General features: G+C 45.5%; 1 protein-coding gene across 12 annotated transcripts in view; it reads left to right on the forward strand.

The window, feature by feature from the left end:
* ush2a (Usher syndrome 2A (autosomal recessive, mild)) overlaps nt 1–20,590 on the forward strand; it is a 190,504-nt gene that overhangs the window by 141,656 nt on the left and 28,258 nt on the right. For all 12 annotated transcript variants that reach the window (XR_007382187.1, XR_007382186.1, XM_048974032.1 and 9 more), the window contains 6 exons: nt 5,935–6,042; nt 6,930–7,113; nt 11,209–11,366; nt 14,140–14,298; nt 14,402–14,564; nt 19,517–19,871. Coding sequence is in view for 10 of the 12 variants with exons in the window: in XM_048974032.1 (XP_048829989.1) it covers nt 5,935–6,042; nt 6,930–7,113; nt 11,209–11,366; nt 14,140–14,298; nt 14,402–14,564; nt 19,517–19,871 (1,127 nt within the window). In the remaining 2 variants the exon portion in view is untranslated. The remainder of the gene's footprint in view (nt 1–5,934; nt 6,043–6,929; nt 7,114–11,208; nt 11,367–14,139; nt 14,299–14,401; nt 14,565–19,516; nt 19,872–20,590) is intronic.

The raw sequence follows: 20,590 nt of genomic DNA on the forward strand, positions 1-20,590 counted from the left end.
AGCGCATTTCAACTTACCTTCGACTTTCAGCATAAATAGATCATGTACTTGCCAGGGTTTCTTTTGATTTGTGATTTCAGAAAAGTACCATTGAAATATGTTAGTGAATATACAGTATGTACTGTATTTAATGCATTTGTGTCCACTTAATGGCCTTGTTTAAAAAAATAAAAATAGATATTAATCTAGTAGTTGTAATAGTCCTTACTGGGCAGGACTTCTTTTTGGATGGGAGATCTTATCTCTGGATGAGAAATCTTAAGTCAGTGATGATGATTGTGATTAAGAAGAATCCAGAAAGTTCCCCTGTGAATAATATCTCTGCCAGTAGGTTTGGTGTTGTAAAGAAAATGCTGATCTGCATGATTCTCCTGCGAGGATTAGGAATCCCTGGTCTCTCATAAGGAGCCATGCTCTCATCTCTCCTGTGCATGTCCTCCTTGGATTGGGCACCTGAATCCTGATGTTGGCCTTGAAGGAGCCATACGGGTTTCCCAAAACCATTGTCTTCATGTGTCTCTGATCGCCTTCTACAGTATGTAGCAGGGCCTTTGATTCGCGCCTGTTGAAACAGGCCTATTCCACAGGCCTCCTAGCCTTCCTGTCTGGCGCATGACAGAAGATCCTAAACTAAGAAGTTTTCTTCTGGAAACAGGGCATGGATAAACGTATTATTCCTTTTAGATTTGTAGGTAGATTTTTTAGACTGCTGGGCAGAAATGTAGCCATTAGATCTGGCCTCAGCTTAGGGAACGTGTCGGCGAATTTGGAAGGCTCTGCCCTTTTGTAAATGAGCCTGAAGTCAGCGGGGAAAACAAATGGCCCCCATTCCTAAGGCACCCGCTGTCAACCAAAGATATTTCCGAAAGCGGTACCAGGAGGGGAGCTGGAGTGCTCCGAAGGCAGGCAGTTGGCAGAGGCGAGGCCCCAGTAAGCTAGTCGGCAAGTCCCAGAGCTGGGGGGGGATCTGATGGTGAAATTGGCTGTCCGGCAACTTTGCATGTTTAAGACTTGGCGAGGGCGATGCCAGTCATTCCCCCGTCCGACGGAGAAAGCGGCATGTCGCTGCCGCAGCGCCAGACTCATGTGCCCACAAGCCTGGCGGGGAGGCCTTGTTTCTATGCCGGGGTTCCCTTTGTGGAGAGGATTTAAGCCTCCGTGAGACTTTCATGTCCTGCTGTTCTGTAGCCAGTAAATCCGCCCCCCCCCCAACCCCCTACCCAATGCGACCGGGACGTTTCTCTCTCTCACAGCCGCGGGCTGGCTTTTCCATGGAAAACACCTCTGTTTGCCGGCCGGAGGTTTGTGGGCTCGCCGCGCGTGAGCTGGCAGGATTAGAGACGTGTTCGCGGTTCGTTCTCCTTTGTGGAAACACGTTTCCATAACGACTGCTGGGGCCCCGCCTCTGCCTCTCCCCCAGTATCGCTAACCAAGAGGCCTAAACAGGAGGCACTCCTGAGACTGGTTTAGGAAATATTCTCACATTTGCACATATTTAATTATGTTTCATTTGGTTTGCTTTTGCTAGCTACCTACTGTGATTCTATTTTGGGGGAAAAAAAACATAAATTAAGCAAATTCAGTTTGAAAAAGTTTAGAATATATGTTAATAGTAGAGATATACATACATGTACTATTGGTAGTATGCATAAATGTATATGTCAGTTTAGCTCCAATGAAAAACCAAAATTGGTGATTAAAAAAACAAAACTCAAAAGCTAGGCCTCCTAAAAGTAGAGAGGCCCGGCGTAATACATTTTGCCAATATTCTAGCACATTTTTTGATCCGTCCACCAGCATCCTACAGAGATGTCTGAGGTGTTTGAATGATGAGTGCGGAGTCTTTACGGAGGCAAAACCCGAGCCAGTGTGAGTAACAGGTCACCTAAACGCTGCGTTTATTCATCCTGCTGCTGAGACCAGCTAAAATCATACAAACGGGCTAAGGGCTGTCAGACTCATCCGCCAAACTCTTTGTTATCTTACGGAATAGTAGCTAAATAAATGAAATCCTTTATTAGTGATAGACGTAGACTGGTGCTGTTGCCCTGAGGGGCCAGGAACAGAAGAAGCAGAAGACAGATGAACATTTCTATGAAATACGAGTTTAAATAATTGCTGTAGTTTTACAATGCTTAATGTTTCATGCGACATAATTCATTCTCTCGTTATAGAAGCTTGAATCCGTTACAGGAATTTGGGCCTCTGCACAGACTCTTCTTTAGCCTGGAATCCCTTGGCCGTCACAGGATACAGGGCAGGTAACACAGAGTCATTTGTGGATTTAACAGTTCAACTGTGCATGCATGAATTATTACATATAATTATGGAAAGGAAAAGATTGTAAGAATAGATTGGTGGACGCTTGTGTTAAATCTTTTCGCATCTTAATTTCTGTTCCCTACTGCTCACCCATTTAAATAGTTATTCATATAGTTTGTATAGATACACTGTAGCTTGATATCAGTATTGTACTGAGGACCTCTGCGCACTATCCTTGTTTCACTTATGTTTCACTAATGTCTTTTTTCAATAATGTGTTGTGGATTAAAGCAGCTTGATAGATGGACACCAATATTTCATTCATTTCATTCTCTAACAAAAAATTGCAGTTAATGGTGTAACTAGATAGCCAGGTTACAGTTTTGTCCGATTAGTTGCAGTTGGAACTGGGACTTTTCATCCCTTTGCCTTTGTTTTTTGGATCTCCCTTACTCTCAGACCTCCTGTTTCTTTTACCGGCTTGGCCCTGAGCTACAAGATGCGTCTCACCCCACAGGCCATGTTTAGTTTTTTGAGGATCGGTACCCTTCCAAGGCCCCATGACGGAGGACAGCGTCCTCTTATCGAAACGCTCGTTTGTTTTTCGGTTTAGCCGTGCAGACACTTCTGCGCTCATAATGACCGACCTTGACCTAGACTGAGATGGCACCGTGGGTGTTTATATTTAGAACACGCTGACCAAGAGCGCGCTCCCATGTGAAGGCAGTGCGATTTCACACACCCTTAGATGACCGCCGGGTGCCTGCGAGCTGCCCAGCTTCAGTGAGGCTGGGCCGGAGGCTCCAGGGCTCCCTTCGTGTCGTCACTGGGCACAGCTTTGCTTTCTCTTTTTTCTGCATTTATTTTAGGATTTTCTAATCTTTGCTGGTGGGGCCGTGCAGAAGTAAAGAAGCCAACTATAAATGACGCTGCTTCCACCAGCAGTTTCGTTTACATCCCTTTTCCCATTTTTCCATTCTGATAAATATTATATGATAAAGTTCCTTTAAAAATCTGAATCGATCGCGGTCTGTATTTGCGAAAACCAAATACATTCACAAATGGAAAACATTGATCTAAATACACTTAGAATGTCAGAGTGACGAGACCTTTCATTCTTCTGGCTTTTAGTTCACTGTATAATGGCCCCAAATTACAGTGAAGCATAGAAGCTAAAGAATCCACGATGCGTTTAATTCCACTGATTCCGTTTTTTCTGTTTATGCTTTGTTTAGTGGGTCGTTTTTGCTGAAGAATAAAAATGGATGGATATTTGCTAACGGGCCCTGATTGTACAGAAATTGACTTGGCTGCGAGGCGGACTGAGGACCTCTCTGCGCTCAGAAATGCGGCCTGTGGAAGGAGATCCAGCAGAGCCGTACCTTATTCTAAGCGATGTGCGAGTCGAGGAAACCCAATGCCATAAAATGTATCCGGGGCAGCCTCTGAACGCGGGACCCACAAATTGCTTCATAATCCTCTCCAGACAAAAAAAAAAAGGCATTAAGTAATTGTAGACAGGAAGTCCGCACTTAATTATTTAGAAGTGTTATCAATGCTGTAAGTAAACTGAAGCCTCTGCAGCTGTCTCCGTCCGATACCACTGGGGAGCTGGGGCCTGCAGCCATCATCCTCTCATATTCTCTAATGCAAACCGTCAATGGCAGCTTGTCAATAAAAGATCTTTTTTATATCATTTATTGCCCAACACTTCCACATTCCTGTACGGAGCGATTCGGATGACAGTCGCGGAGATCGTTTCCGCTCCACGTCGTTAGTGCAGTGCCACAAATGTCATAGGCTGTGCACCGAAAGTAGGGAACGCAAAAATTATTCAAGTTTCTTTTTTTCTCTCGCTTTTAATTGTTTTGATCCCCATTTTGGGTTTTATTTGTTTGTTTGTTTGTTTGTTTGTTTGTTTATTTATTTTACCTGTTCGTTTGTTTTAACTTTAGTGGCTGATTCTTAAACAGACTAAGAGTGCCCCCTTCAGTATCCTTGCGGGCACGCACTGAGAGAGGGGAGAGCTCAGGGGAGGGACATGTTTTGAACGGCATCTGAGCAAGGCCTGCTGAATAATGGGACCTCATAATACGCCTGTCGCTGTTTACCTGGAATCTCACGTGGTGTTATACAGTTACAAAATCAGAAATGAATTATATGGTTTTTTTAAGGATTATGGCTGGGTTTTTTTTTAAATGTACTGTTATTCACATGACATTCTTGGAAATAGCTAATAATAATTTAGTCCCCATTTATAAATGTTTGCTCCCAGTGTGGGAAATATTCAACAATCGCCCCCCCCCCCCCCCCCCCCCCCCCCATGAGAGTAACTTTACATTCTGATGGCATTCTGCGGGTCACTTGTGCATTTGTGTTTCCTTATGCAGGTGTTTTCTGTCACTGTTGTCCTTTGGAAAATTCGATTTCAAAATTAATTTCTTTAATTATTTACTCGGTCTGTCAAACATTTTCAGTCCATAATGCTTGAATTGAATTTACATATTTGCAAAGGGGAACAAAAGGAATCTTCCGTTTCTTGCAGGGGGATATTCAGTTCTATAAATATAATCAGAGCGCTTGAGTTTTCGCCAGCTCGGCCTGTATTAGCATAATTTAAAACCCTACAATAAACACCTGAAGAGAGGCAGTTGGGCTCGGCTATTTGCGAAGTGGCACTTTTATGCAATAATCTGTCTCTGTCTCCGCACTTAGCATCCTTAATAGAAGTGCTACACTTAACCCAAACACAGATCACCATTCTGAGGACATTGATCTGTGTTTGGGTTAAATGCAGGGAGTTGTAAAGCATACCAAAGTGAGCAACACACCCCACTCTTGGTGGCATGAGCTCACTGTGTGCTCTGACACTTCAGCTTTTCATTTTTTTTACCCCAAGATGCCATGCTGGAGGCAGGTAGATGATCAAACTTTCCCTTTTTTTTCTCGGTTGTTGCTCATAATCCTGTAGCAATACTACACCATATATGTCTGTACATATTTAAATGCATTGATACATTTGAAAGAATTATTAATTATTAGATTTATTCTAGTCAGTGCACAAGCTATTTTTTACAATGTACAGAGAATTAATACCTGTTAATAATAATAATAATAATGGTTAAATGCATTTTACTTTGATTTGTGTTTAAAAAAAATTTCATCAGGAAATTTTTTCTTGTATTTTATTTTCCGTTTGATCATTTTTCTTAATATTTTTGAAATATAAGCACATTTATTTTTAGATTATTGTACTTTGTTTCATTTATTTGGTTTCAAATGTGCGTTTGTAGATGCTTCTGGTCATTATACAATATTTGTATTTTTAATATTTCAGCATGCCATTGAAGAAAATGAGAACATGCAGCAGTTACTTAATTACACACACAAAATAATACAATAATTCCCTGATAGTCTTTACTTCTCTTGCTGTGTCCGCTCTTGGTTGAGCAGGCAGGTGCTGAGGGTCCAAAGCTTGCTTGTGACCCTGAAGTAGACCTGCTGAGGCGAGGTGACGTGAGGTCAGGTGGCTGCAGCCCCAGCACCTCCCTGCAGCTCGCCGGACGTAACGCATGCGGCCTGTGGCTTTCCCGCAGGTCTGCGGGCCCACGCCAGCTACAGCTTTGTGCCGCTCGCAGGACGTAACGCATGCCGCCTGTGTCCTTCCCGCAGGTCTGCGGGCCCACACCAACTACAGCTTTGTGCTGCTCGCCTGCACGGCAGCCGGCTGCGGAGCAAGTCAGCCATCTACGGGCCGAACGCTGCAAGACGCCCCGGCAGGTATGCTGTCCTATTCGTGCTTCAGGTCAAATGAATGCCAGGTACGTTGTGCAGTGTCATTATCCCGCTGCAATTAACAGCAAAATTGTTTTACTTTTAAGGTGGCTTTTCTTTTTGTTGTTTTTTTTTTAATCGCAGTCACGTTATTTTTCCCTGTTTCTTTCCTTATGGATCTTGAACGAGCGCATAGGAAACGTGACACACTGTGCATATTCAGAGCTTATTGACCAAGCATCGCACATTTTCTTAGGCACATTATTTAAGACTCTCATTACTTATTTCCCTTCAGAAATTATGAACACAGATACCTACATTTGGATGATTTATAATTTTATAAAAAATATTCATACAGGGCAGGTAACACAGAGTCATTTGTGGATTTAACAATATTTTCATAAGATTTTTCAATAATGATGTGGATTTTACCTACTTAGAAATCTTAGTATTTGAAAGAATTTGGAAGGCTTTTTTCATAATTTAGTAGTAAAAACAAAAGAAAATCACTTGCATATTTTGTGCACTATTTAAAAAAAAGTAGAATTTCCGATTTATTTGACAATAATATGTTTTAAAAGAATATGTAAATATATCCAGTAGTTGTGTATGATGGCACAAATTACATGTTTGAATCATGGTTTTAATTTGATAATTGTATTTCACATTATTATAAAATTATTATAAGCCCTGTTGTATTGTGCCTATTTCCTTTTTCATCATAGCAGATTAATAAAGTTGCTGAACTGACAAATGCTCCACTCTATTCTATCTGACAGTGTGACCCTGGTCTCTCCTTCCCTGTTTGTGATGTGATGTGTGCCCCCCCCCCCCCCCCCCACCTCGGTTCCCTTTCTCTCCGCCTGCATGGCCACCCTGTCCTTTCCCTTCAGGAGTGTGGGCCCGACCCCATCACTTGGTACTGAATTCCTCTGCGGTGGAGCTACACTGGAGCGAGCCTCAGGAGCCCAATGGTTGGGTGTTTTGGTATCGGCTGCTGAGGGATGGAGCGCAAATCTTCTCCGGCGACGGCGGGAGTCGCAGCTACACAGACGCCGGCCTCCAGCCCGGCAGCAGGTCCTGCCTGTCATCCATCTTTAACGAGCTATTACTGTTTGATTATTGATGATAGCTAATCCTGCGCGTGCTTTAAAGGATGTTTTGACTGGAGGAAACCCTCACTGATGCTCACAGGCTGATTTAATCCAACTGCAGAGCAGATATTAAGGCCCAAGCGGGAATCAATCTTTAAATTATGGTCTGTATGCAATTCAATTTCCAAGAACATTATGCGTGTTGGCCAGAAAAGGGCGTGTCCTTGAGTGATGTCATGTGTGGCCCCGCCCACCAAGTAGGACGTTTCTACTTGTCGCCATATATCAGGGCTGTCTGACGGCGAGCTGCAAAGGCTGCCGTATCTGTGAGTAGTTTTTTTTTTCTGCCTCATTGTCTCAGTACTGGATTGTTTAATTAAAAGTATCATTTGGCCAGGAAATAACGTCACCTGATTTTTGCAGGTGTGAGCAATTTGGGTATTGGGCTGCTTTCCAGTCAGCAGCTGATTTTTACCCACAAAAGCCAGGTGATGTTATTTCCTGTCTGGACAATGACTTTAATTAATCAGCTGAGTGCTGGGATTTAAAAAAAAAATACCAGCATTCCCTTTGGCCCTCGTCAAGCATGATTGGACATTTCCACCATATATGTCCGCTGAGTTGCGTCCTGTGCAATCTGTTGACCGCATATGGCTGCTTTGTGTACATTACTGAGATTTAATAATTATTCCATAAGCCATTTTGCCAAAAGTAGTGCTTTTTGGTGGAGGCTGGTAACATCGGCAAAATATCAAATGTGCATTAAAATATCAAAGGTAGCGGATCTGAGATGTACTGCAGAATTTTAATGGCTAATTGTGTCATACTTCATACTTTGCGACATACAACCAGGAATCCCCTCGATTTTTTTTCCTCTTGAAAAATATGGTGTATTTGATATACATAATTAGTTTTTGTTAATTTGCCACCGAAAGCCTTGCTCACCATGAAATATTTATGTTTGTGATATGAGCTTATTCTTCTCTTAGTAAATATGTCACTAACAGACTTGGGTTATTAGGACGTGTGATTATTTTTTTTGATTCTGTCTATTTCAGCTATCAGATTGTATCATGAGCAGTCATCTTGTAAAATCATCCTTGTTGACAGAAGTCATTTTACCCGTGAGTGATCCGTAGACGGTGACGGGTTTCTCTACAGCATGTGCTCATTTTGTGATTTATCTCAACATTTTCTCGACGTTGTTCAAAATCAATCACTGACGGTGCGTTTTCCTGTTCACAGCCAGTGACCCCTCGACACCTCCTGCCCTCCAGGTGCCCCCAGAGTCTGGGAATTCTTTATTGCAGAAAGTGTGTGTGGAATCCTGAAACAAATGCTGAATACCCACTCTAAAGATAAGCTTTTTGGGAACAAGAGAGAGGAAGATTATAATGCAGACCCTCAGAGGGAGGATGCGCATGGATTTAGTTTATTTTGTGAAGTTATTTAGTTTATTTCTTACCTTATTCGCAGCATAAGTGATTCAACTTGTAAAACAGAAGCGCACATTTCCAAAATTAGTCTGTGGGGTATATTTCTGAGAAAATGTCTGGGGGCTTAGTGAGTTTTGGGAATTTAGTAAAACTTTACATTATAAATGAAAATTATGTATTTTATGACACAGTGTCTTAAATATTTACTTAACTTTTTAATGTCGGCCTGGTTTTGTAGAGCAGTTAATCGGTGCTTAATGTCTATGGTATGAAAACAATTTTCTGAGACGGTGCTTTGATAATACAGTGGGAATTTTACGATAAGGAATTTACTCAGGCTACATGATGCACAGAGACATCAGTTAAAGATCAGTGGTGGTGTTTTGGAATTACAGGAGTGTTCCAGAATCAGGGAGTCCAAGGTGCGGTTTAAAATGATTTGTCTTCATTTCTTAATGAAGGGCTTGGAGGGTTTTGGAGTTGAGAAGCTGATTTCATCCTTTAGGATTGAGAGAGTAGAGGCAGGTGGCCTCGACTTGGAGGCAGCAGGGAGAGGCGCCTTAAATCACCCCATGGACAAAGGGCAGGAGGCGCGTTTTTGCCCTGTGAGTGCAGTCAGCACAGCTGATGGCCAGTCAGAGGATGTATATGAGGAGAATGTAGGGTATGACTGGACAAAGGCAAGGCGGACTGGAGGGGAACCTGCAGGACTCACAGTGACTTGGGAAACAAATGAGTGTATCTTGTCAATAATGATTACGCAGCATTAATTGATTGCGTTAATTTATGTATGTGTATTACAAATAATCCCAGTATTAAGTTTATTTTGGGCTTAATTTTCATGCTGGCTGACGCACTAATACCTTTCTATCCATGAAGTTGTTTCTTTAAATGCAAAAATAGGATCTAAATAAGGATCTATCATCTACAGCATTGATTTGTTTGGGGAACCAACTAGTTTAAACTTTGTAGTAGTAATAGTAGTATTAATAGAAATAATAATAGTAATAGTAGTAGAAGTGGTAGTAATAACTAACAAATAAACAGTTCCAGGTGAAGTTCTCTGTTTGGTCCATGATCACTTTGGAAAATCAGTGGGGCACACATGGACTGATGAGCCAATGGTATGCAATGGATTCCTGATGCAAATGAAAGGCTGTAAGGTCGCATAAAAAGCTGTGAGGTTATGAATGTGAGATGGGCAGAGGGGTGACAACAGTAACAGTTAGCAGGCCAGCAAAACCCCAGCAGCTCCCCTCCTCCAGGGGGCGCTGCAGACACCGGCAGCATTGTCGCCCAGTACCATCCGCTTCCCAAGTCCTTCACTAACCACTCTTCCCCCATTTTATTTGTACCACATCTCTAGAAACCTGGTGGGGGGCAGGTGGGCATTCGACGTCTAATTTGCCGTAATTCCAGTTCACCTGCAAAACAATTTCCTTCCGGGCTCTGCTCTGCCACCTTCCTCGCACCCATTTGGCTTTGTACGGGGAATAACAAAGGCAGTCCTCCGCCTCATTACCCGCCCCCCATATACCGACATGGTGGAGGCAAACCGCTCGCTTACGCCGATCCTCATTGATTATTTATGACAATGTTGATTAGCTGTCACTTAGCTCACCTCTGTATAAAGTCCTTCTGATGACTGAAATATTAACCTTTATTCTCCGGGGAAGTGCCCCTGATGTAGTGCCTGCTTTGATATTGAACATTTGTGTGTTTTACTTAAATCTTAGATCGGTCTGGGGCACTTTGTGCCGCGCATACCTCCGCGGGTGTGTGTGTGTGTGTGTGTGTCGCATCAGAAATGCCGCTCTCGTCACCCGACTTTGATGCGTTTATAATACACACAGTGCGTAAATCCCGCGGAGTGACATGTCTGTCTTGTTAATATATTATGGTACAAAAGGAGAACCTGCCACAGTTGCGTAACAGGCTGGGTTAAATGCGTGGCAGCGGCAGATAATGCGTTGGTATTCATGGATATTTACCGGCAAAAATAGAAGCCGATTACCGTTAAGTGCAGGCCACTCATGCTGCTAATGTAGAATTTTGCTCAGCAGTTGGACAGCCATTAAAAAGTCAAATAAGTTTGCGGCAGTCATTAGATATCCAGCTTTAATTCATCAAAAATGCATTCATGACATTCATTTAAATGCTATTAAAGGCAAGTCTGTCTAAACTGACTTAAAGTTGTTTGTAGTAGTAGTCTTATTGGTCCCCAGTTTGTCACTTGTCATGCCAGTGGTGACGCCTGACATCTCGTCTGTCGCAGAGTCGTGCTTTTGCTTCAGTGCAGCTGCTTTTGTCGCCAGCTGCAACAGAGGTGTAGCTTGCGGGCAGCACTGGGTCTGCTGAAAGGCCTGTGCGACTCTTAACAGCAATGTGAACGACATTGAACGACAATGTGAACGACGGCACGTGCTCGTCTGGCATTATAGATCCATAACTGTCCCTTGCCTTTTATTTGTAAGTCGATGTTTCTGTACGCTTGTGAATTTCAGCTGTAACCGGTTTGATGTAATGTCGCACAACACAAGTGTAATTTAGAACAAAGTTTATGAGTTGTTCTGTATCTTAAAGCAATCAACTGGGCTAAATAATGTGCTGAAGTTTGATTTCACTTGTTAACCCCGTCGCAGGTATTCATACGAACTGGAGGCCAGCACTGAGGGAGGAAGCAACCTCAGCAACATGTATGTCATTCACACCCCTGCTTCGCCCCCAGAGAAGATCCCGGCGCCATATAATGTCACCATTAGGGGCCCCCGCTCCGTCTATGTCGCCTGGACACCCCCAGGTAATGTTTATACCTAATGCACTAAGCAGACTCTCTATTTAGCAATCAGCCTGGGGTGATTTATTCCCCGTTTGGCCGGAAAGCAGCACCGAGCGAGTAATTTACGAGCGCCACTGTGGGTAATTTAATGGGAGCTGGACATGGCCGCCACATCCATGCATCACGGCGTGGCGGGCGCGAATCGGGCAGGAGAATCAATTAGCATCGGCGACGTGGGCGGCCGCATCGCTAACGTTAGCGCTGGCTGAAACGGATGTGATTGGAAATCCAGGCTCGACGCAAAAAGGCGTATTAGCCTCTCGTAGCTGCCTCTACCCCCACCCCACCCACTGCACTGTTCCCTGCCCATCTTGGGGGGAGGTTCACGTCGGCCTGCTTCTCCTGGAGACAAGGTAGCCAACCAGAAAACTTCTGGGGAGGGGCGACTGTACTGTTTTTTCAGCTCTAGGGGCATAAGAGGGGCCATAATTCACACAGAGGGGCCAACCATATCATTAGCCAATAATATGTTTGGTTACAGTGAGTTACAGAGCAAGGAGCACTCTGGGGACCAATCAGCTTTCTGCGCCCTGTGGCCCCACCCCCCTGTGTACTCCCCTCCTTTTGCTGAGAGGATTCCCTTTTTTCTGCCCTTACCTGTATGTAGCACCCTGTCCTTCAGGACTCTCCTTGTTCTGGACCCAATAAATAATGAATGTTAGCTAAACCTGCACTGGTCTGTTCGCAGTCACCCGATGATGTCACCGTACCTCTCTCTTGTTTTTCTACATTTCAGACTTGTCTGTATCCATTTGTCAGTCATTTTTTTTTTCCTGTTTTTTTTATTATGAAGGGTTAGCCACACTGTTCCCAAATGACCGTGTGGGAATCCGGCCTGACAGCCCCACATTTAGATGTGACACACAAACAAACAGGTCTTCCCCGTGGTCCGTGGACTGGTCCGATACGTGGGGAGAAAGCAGAAATATTCTCATAGCCTGGAGGTGGCCTGTTCAAATCCTCATGCGACTGGTGCTCCCCTAAGCTGCATCTGCATATTATCATTATCATTATTATAATTGTTATTATTTATTTTAAGCATGGTGAATGCACAGATTTGTGGCAGTCTGAATCACACGGATGATGCCTTACTCATTGTGCTTTGCCTTTCACAAAGGTGGGAACCTGATGAGTGAATTCAGATTCACAGAAATGACAGTCTAGAGTTGCAGTACTGCACAAAAGTTTTAGGCAGTCAAATGTTTAAAGTTATTTGTTTGGGTAGTACGTATATGTCTGCTCAGAATAATAAGCACAATTTAATATTAGAGCATATGCAAATTAAGAGGAACAGTAGAATTAACAAGAACTTCTGCTCTCCAAAAAGTTACTGATGTCGGGTTGGATGGCTAGATGAACGCCACTTCAGTTCCCAAACCTCTCCTCAGGGGCACCCCAGCCATTCTATTTATTTCCTAAATTTCACCACCTCATCACTTAAATTCATTAGTTTAAAAAGTTAATAAGGTATTAATTAGCCATACATGGTGGTTGAATCAAAAAGTACATACTGGATAGTTACTGCGGAGATTTCAGGAAAGATTGTGAAATGGCTATGCTGACACACTTTGACAGACATAATGTCAGAGATTTACGCCAATCTGAAGATAATTTAAGAATCATTTTCTTTGTCTGCCTCAGACTGTCTGAGTGTATTGTACATCCCCGTTCCCTTGGGTGAGAGATCACAGCACAGACTTCTGCGTCCACGATCCTGAGTGCCAGTGTTTTTTGAAACCCTACAAAATTAAGCCAGAATCACAAACACCCTCTTAGGCCAGGTTGCCAGATTTGCTGGCAAGTGTGCCGACTCCCCCCCGGTGATGGATGAGACCTGAAGGAGTGTTCCTTTCCACCCCTTTCGTACCATTATCCCTGATTAGAGTCGTCTTCCAGTTGAAAGCATAAAACTCCAAAGTCAGTGATTAGTTGTAAATAATAGAAGTTAAGGACGCGCGCGATTGAACTTCCCTGGCAGAGCGCGGTGATCAAAGCGCCGCGAGATCCGCGCTGGGTTCGTGTCGCGCCAAAAGACTACATCTGCTCGGGGAGAAGCAATGAAGGAAGTTGAATAATTTAACTTTTTCATTTGTAAAGATAATCAGTCCATTCTGAATACATCTCGCCTTCATAAATGTTAAATAACCTATCAGCCTGCAGTTGTTGTAAATTATGAAACACGCCAGTGATGGGAATATTAACGACGCGGGGGCCCGTCGCCGCACGCCGCAGTTGGAAATGCGCCGTGGCAGCTTGTCAGCACGCCGCGTGTAAGTGCGCGCTGCTAAATGACGACGGTGCCATTCGCGGTTAGGGAACGGAGCTTCACTGCCAGGCCCCTTCCCGGGCCAGGTCCGGCTCACGGAGGGCTCTCTAATCAGGCGGGGAGGAAGCCCACACGGTGGGCGCTGGAGGGGGGCCCCACTTGGTATGACCGCAATTAGGGGCTCGTCCGCTGTGGAACAGCTGGACTATCCTGTTTCCTTGGTGATGCAAACACTTGAATCTGCACGACCTGTTTTTAAGGGTGATTCTTGATATGAAGAGAATGAAAACTCTGCTAACAGAAGCCAGCTGACAGTGTTTATTTGGATAATTCATGTACCGAAGCATCTTCGGGGTCGCCGTTCGTCCTTTTGCCGGTAACCGCAGGACCAACCCTCATTACCCCAAGCTCTTGTCGTCTGCCTGCTTTTCTGTCATTTTCTGGATTTCTGGGCTCCTTCCCTCACAGAGATTTTCAGCGACAGCCTGCCTCTGGAGTATAACATCCTGCTGAACCCGAGCAGCGAGCGGGCGCTGATCCGAGCTGCAGGGCGAGGCCAAGCTCTGGAGCTGGAGGGTCTCGAGCCGTTCACAGACTATGAAGTCCGAGTGCAGGCCTGTCAGGAAGGTAGGGGGAGCAAGTTTGGGCCGAAAACCAGAACAGCGCAGGGGCCCTCTTTGCTGTAGAAATGTGTGGCTTTCCTGACTTTCTGTGTTTTTGCTTGCTTCAGGTGGGTGCGGCGTGGGAGACAAGGCCCACTTTCGGACATCCGAAGCTCCGCCGGAGGACTTGGACCCCCCTGTGGTGACAGCTACGGGTCCCACTGTCATCGAGGTGCACTGGCGCCCTCCACACAAGCCCAACGGCGTCATTAACACTTACTACATACACCGGTAAAATGGATAAAATGCATCTCACCTCATGGCTACCCTGTTTCTTTACTGAAAGTAGCCGCTGCCTTAGTCTTTTCCCCTCTTTGCTGACAGCACAGATTATGAATAATTGGATTACTTCTTCTCTGGCTATTAATATCCTGTAAGAAACTGTGCGTCCTTCTCTGTAGCCCCAGAGTCGGGGGTGGGCAGCGTCTTCTCCTCCCAAACAGACGGTGAAACATGGGTAGCCCAAGGCAGGCAGAGAGTTCTGTATCTCTGCTGAATAAGCTAGCTGCTATCCAGGTCTATGGGACGTGGGGGTGGAGGGGGGATGTTATCGCACGCTTCTGCTCGTTACGGCCATGTGACACGGTCATGTGACACGGTCATGTGACACTGCCTGTGGGGTGGCACCGTTATCTCAGGCCCTGTTGGGGAAACATCGTCAAGCAGACAAAATAACGACCAAATAAAGTGTATACTGGAGTTTCCAAATGTGTGACACACACATAGAAATTCCACTTATTTATAGCCAAAATAAAAGAGACAAGAGACAAAGGCAGGCGTTCCCAATACAGGGAGGAGACAATAGCAATTTCCTGTGAATTTATGCAGTATAGATATGCAGTGGTGTTTGCTCATGATTCACAGCATTAATGTCATGGCACCAGATTTAGAGGGCCGGGTGTCTCGCGCTCTGATTGGCTCCCCTGGGAAGCCCCACTCTGGCAATCCCACTGATACAGAAATAAGCGTTGATAAGCAGCTGGTAAAATGCCTATACAGTAAATCCCTCCACCGATTGCTCATCTTCCCAGCATCTGGATCGCCAGCCCGTTTTTACATTGGCCAGTTTAAAGTATACTGCCATCTACTGGCCAGATGGCGGGCCAGTAATGCCGCTGCCTTTGTGTCTGAAAGAAGCAGCACGGATAGAAGCCATGGCATTAAAATGGCATGGAGCCAGGACTCACAATCAGCAAATGAAAAGATGACGTTGAATTCAATAAGTATTTAATTCAGGGGAACATTTATGTTCCTGTCAGTTCCAAAAGTCACTTTCTGCGTATCCGGAGAGGCAGTTGTGGTATATGGGAGGGTCGCGGAGGAACAGGGCCAGTGCGAGGAAAGCTCGTGACGGCAGGCGTGAATGGGAGGAGAGGCGCGCCTGTTGGCTTTGATTATTCCAGGCATACTGAAGCACGATATAAAGAGTAATATGAAAGAGAAGGCCATAACAGCCTGCCGGCTCAGAGGCAATAAAGCTTATACAGACGTGACACGATCACGTCGCCACTCGCACCCCCCTCCCCTCCCCCAGGGCACCTCCGTGGCACCAAGCTCTTTATTCACGGCCGGCTCCGGGCCTCCCTTTCCACCGCGGCTGCCTGGGACCCGCAAAGCGCAAAGCTCATGACAAGCACACAACGCTACGCACAAGTGCTGTGTTTCTTTAAATGCAAATATACAGGACAAAAATAGGCAGCAAAAGGGAATTAGAAGAATTAAACGGAATTAATTATAATGATGAGAAAAGAGGCGCTTTATGTAATCATACCTGCATCCTTTCTTTCGTTCCTGTTTTTTATTTTTTTTTCTCCTGCCCTCATTGTGCTCATTTGACAAAAGCGGCATCTACACAGGGCAACGGGAAGTCCACTGTGTTGTGGACACGTCGACGTTACCTTCCACAGATTGGTTGCAAATGTGGTATTTGCAGGATCACTGTGGTTAAACCACAGTACGTTCCCGATGTTGTTAGTATACGTGGGGAAGCGCGTCGAAAATAGAAAGCCTTGGCAGATTTCTCACGCTCATCTCTGTCATGATCACTTTATTTATTTGATTTATTGTAATTTTTGTTTGACAGCTCTGGGGCCATTCGCAAGCATTAGCTGTTCACAAAGATTACCGCATTTGATGAAAAACAGTGAAAAGCATGAATTCAACAACAAAGAGCACGGCCAGATCATAAACCGTGAAATAATCATGAGAAGCCAGTTTTCTAAGGGAAAAACCTGAGCCAATGTAAATATAAACACAGATAAGTATCTGTATGGGGAGTAATTGTAATTATGTGATTGTGTAGTATGCTGTTGGTCAGGTTTTAAGTTTGCTACACAGAAGACCTTTTTGAGGATGTTTATGCAATATATTCAGATTCAAAGTTCTTTAGCCCGAAAGGGTAACTTTTGTGTTGCTGTAGCAATTCACATAAATGACAAACACACACACACAAGGTGGATATAAAGGAAAACATGCAGCATATCTTGAGGTGTGATATAATGAGGTGTGAGTGTAAAAACAAGCCTTGGTATTCATGTGCTCAGTTGTCCATAGGTTTGTTGTTGAATATTACATGCTGTTTTCATTTAAACTATTCAGTAATATTTTTAAACATTTTTAATAGTGTTCTTATAGAGAGCAAATGCAACTCGCTACATCGTTCCTGTGTCATTATACAGCAGCAGTAAGCTGTGATTTTACCAAAATTTTATATTATCTCTCTATGTTAAATGAAACTCGCGTGTTGTAATGTGCCTCATTCAATGTTAGATGTGAAAGTGAAGTGAAAACTACGACGTGGAGCTTTTCGCTTCTGCATAAATGCCCTGTGAAAGGTGCCGGAGGCTTCTCCATGAGGACCTTTAAGTCTCGCCCTGACAGTGTGAGCCTGGCTTGCTGGATTGGGCGCCGTGAAGGAGGTCCGGCCTCGTCCAATGGCGAGGCAGTGTTCTTCGCAGGCCGCCATCACCACCACACGCGCTAGTTTAGCCGCGCAGTGTGAGGGGCCGCCAGCCCCTGCTGCTCCCCTGTTTATCTTTATTCTAATGCAGACAGGATTAGAGAGAGGACCACCCCCCCGGAAGGGAAGGTGGGCGGGAGCCACATCGGTGGGGCCCAATGTCATTTCCTGCAGCAGCATGGAGGCCAGTGGTAATACGGGGGAATTAACGGTGCTGGCCCGTGTGGTGCAGCCTTGACTGCCCCGCCTCCGCCAGGCACCGTGTCCGCCCGCATTACTGCAGCCCACCCCCCCGTTCGGATCTGCACCCCCCCCATCTTAAAACGCCCGTGTGCTTTCACTGTCTCTTGGACCTGTTTTACAATGATCATTAAACAAGCCTTTGTTGTTTTTGGACCATTCAGATCTCAGCAAGACACTCGAAACGGGTTGTGATCACAAGATCCGTGTTCACTGATCTCTGTGGCCTCTGTGTCTGTGATCAGATGGTTACTGGATTGAATCCCATTCTCGGCAGAATAGTGAGGTGTCCTTTGGGCCCCTTGAGCAAAGTGCAAAATGCTCTGTGGTTTGCGGATAAATTGCTATCCCTGCACTTGGACCCTCAGCTTCAGTCTTGAGGAGCCCGGCCCAGGAACACGCCAGGGCACGTGGATTTATTCAGTGGTGTGAATGGTCACTCTTAGTGGGCCCTTCCCCTTAACAAAATATCTTGGCATAAAGAGAGAAGACTGAGCCGCCTAGATGGAGACACTAACCCTCCTGCCGAGCCTCTAAATATCTGCAAGAGGTTGCACAGAGGTTCACGTACGCAGAAAGACAGGGCTGCCATCCTTGCGAGGAGAGGGGCGGAGTGGGCGTGACCACAGGTCAGGTGGAGGTGCAGGTGCAGGGAGAAGCCGTAGAGCAGCTGGTGCTGCAGGACTGCAGAGTCCATCACCTCTCTCCTGAACCCTGACACCTCCTCTCCCAAAGGTGGCCGAGCTTTCGAGTCACAGCGGCGGGCTGGACGAGTGCTGCAGCCATACGGCAACATGCAATACCAAGGACGTGAGTCAGATCCTATAGGCGTTTGCGGTGAAGCAGCAGCTCGTAGCAGATGTTGCAAAGTCCCCAGTATTTCAGTATCTCTCCATTTACCACAGCAAAGTAAAAACTCTCGTATCCAAGGAAGTTTTTGAACAGTTGAATGTTACTCTTGAAAAACACTGAATCATAATTTTTTACACTAGCTTTAATCCTTTTATACACACATACTGACAAATAGTGTACTTTTTGGTACCACACAATCAATCATTGGTATGTGTAGAAACTAATGTACTGCAGAATGCTTTTCTTAGTTCTTTTTTGTTAGTTTGGTCTGCATTTTTAATAGAATAGTGTTATTACTTGTTAATATGAATTGTTGAATTTGATGTTTTAGAATTATGCTGGTTACTTGAATTAGATGTGAGAGCTTTTACAGTATTGGGTGCTCTGTTTGTGTGTCAGTCTGAGCTCTGCAGTCGCTTTGGCCTGAATAAGACCAGGGGTGTGATTCTCCTACCATTTGCTGCCTGATTCCCAAGGAGAAGGTGCTCCTTCCCTGAGGTCTACGCCGGATTGCACAGCTCATGTATGCTCACTTAGCCTCCCCTGCAACATGCTCCCTCGTTAGCCAGAGTCTGGGCAGGGGGGGTTATGTCACCATCACCCACCAGCTGCTCCTCTCCCTGTGTGTGCTCGCCGTACCCGAGCGTGCAGGCAGCCAGCCCGTACGCTGCGCAGGAGAAGGGTAACAGGGACCGTGTGCAGACAGTCGGCCCGTACTTGAAATCATTTTACATCAAACTATGTGTGTCGTATAGGCGGGTATCTGAAAGCTTGTCATCACTTCTGCGGTTTTTTACCAAAGTCTGTCCAAAATATTGGCCTACAGAGGCAAAACACTGCGTGCATATTTCAACTGAGTCTCTTACGTTCTGTTTTACGTTCCCATGACAAAATATCTTGGTTCAATTTTGCTCGTTTTTGAAGAAAACTGTTTGAGAATTATAGTAACTACAAAATTCACACTAAAACCAAAGCAAAAGACCCTTTTTTTCAGTTCATTGTCTGTGACGTTCGCTTGTTTTCCATTGTGGGGCTGTATACATACCATCTGCTGAATAGAGAAGTTTAGAAACAGACAGGTTTACAGTCTGTGTGCCCTTTCTAATGATCATTCGCTTGATTACCTCTCCAGGAGGCCTGTCAGCACACAGGAAGAGCTGCTGGTCTTCATCTGGTCAGAGGGCCCTCTGCAGTTCATAGATGCCTCTGAGATCCTGCGGCCCTTCAGCGAGTATGAGTACCACCTGAAAGCCTTCAATTCCCTAGGTTCCACCCAGTGTGGGTGGAGCCCTGTGCGCTCCATGGAAGCCGAGCCAGAAGGCGTGACCCCACCCATCATCAGGCCCACCGGCGCCTACTCTGTCCAGCTCAGCTGGACTCCACCCCGGTTCCCGAACGGCGTCATCACGGCATACAGGGTGTTCTACCAGAAACACCAAGAGGACCCTACGCTGAATGCCACCTCTGTGACCGCTCTCACTGTGCCGGTAAGACTTAAAAATGAAAGGATGACTTGCGGCTTTAGGTGCCACTTGCACAAGTACAGTCACGTGTTTTTTTTTTTTTTTTTTTTGCATCTCCCAGCATGCCTTCCTTAGAGACATACATGCATAAATACAATTTATCTGGCACCCCTGGACCCTTTTTTAGGAGGGGGCTGTTAAGGAGCTTACTCAAGCATCTAATGGAGATGTGTATATTCTGCCGAGGACAGGGTCGGAACCAGCAACCTTCTGATCACGGGCTCACCTGCTGAGCCACAACATCTCTTCCGAAAATCTTTTGATAGGGATGGATTTAGGTGTCAGAAGCAGTATTTTCAAAGAGAGCAAACCGAAAGAAAAAGAAAGTTCCTTAAATTCATTTTCTACCTTATGGATTGATGCTTCCCGCACTGCCGCTTCCGGTAATGCAGTTTTCCCAAAGTCGCTCCCGTGACAGACTCGCCTCGTCTCACTCGAAAAGGACAGGGAGAGGCGTGCCTCGCGCTGCAGAGGGACCCTGTCGGTCTGTCTCGGCGTCGTGCGGGAGCCACATTTGTTTGGGCTGTGCCTGCGGAGGCACTGCCATCTGTTCGTTGGGGACAGGCCCGCGGGCTGCCGTGCAGACCGCCTGGGGCCGGGCCCTTCAGGGCCCACAACCAGAGGCTCCAGTTCCAACCCCTCCCCCCACCCCCACCCTCCCGCCGCCGCACCTGTCATATGGC

Source organism: Brienomyrus brachyistius, chromosome 14, assembly GCF_023856365.1.
Source record: "Brienomyrus brachyistius isolate T26 chromosome 14, BBRACH_0.4, whole genome shotgun sequence".
NCBI classification, from domain to species: Eukaryota; Metazoa; Chordata; class Actinopteri; order Osteoglossiformes; family Mormyridae; genus Brienomyrus; species Brienomyrus brachyistius.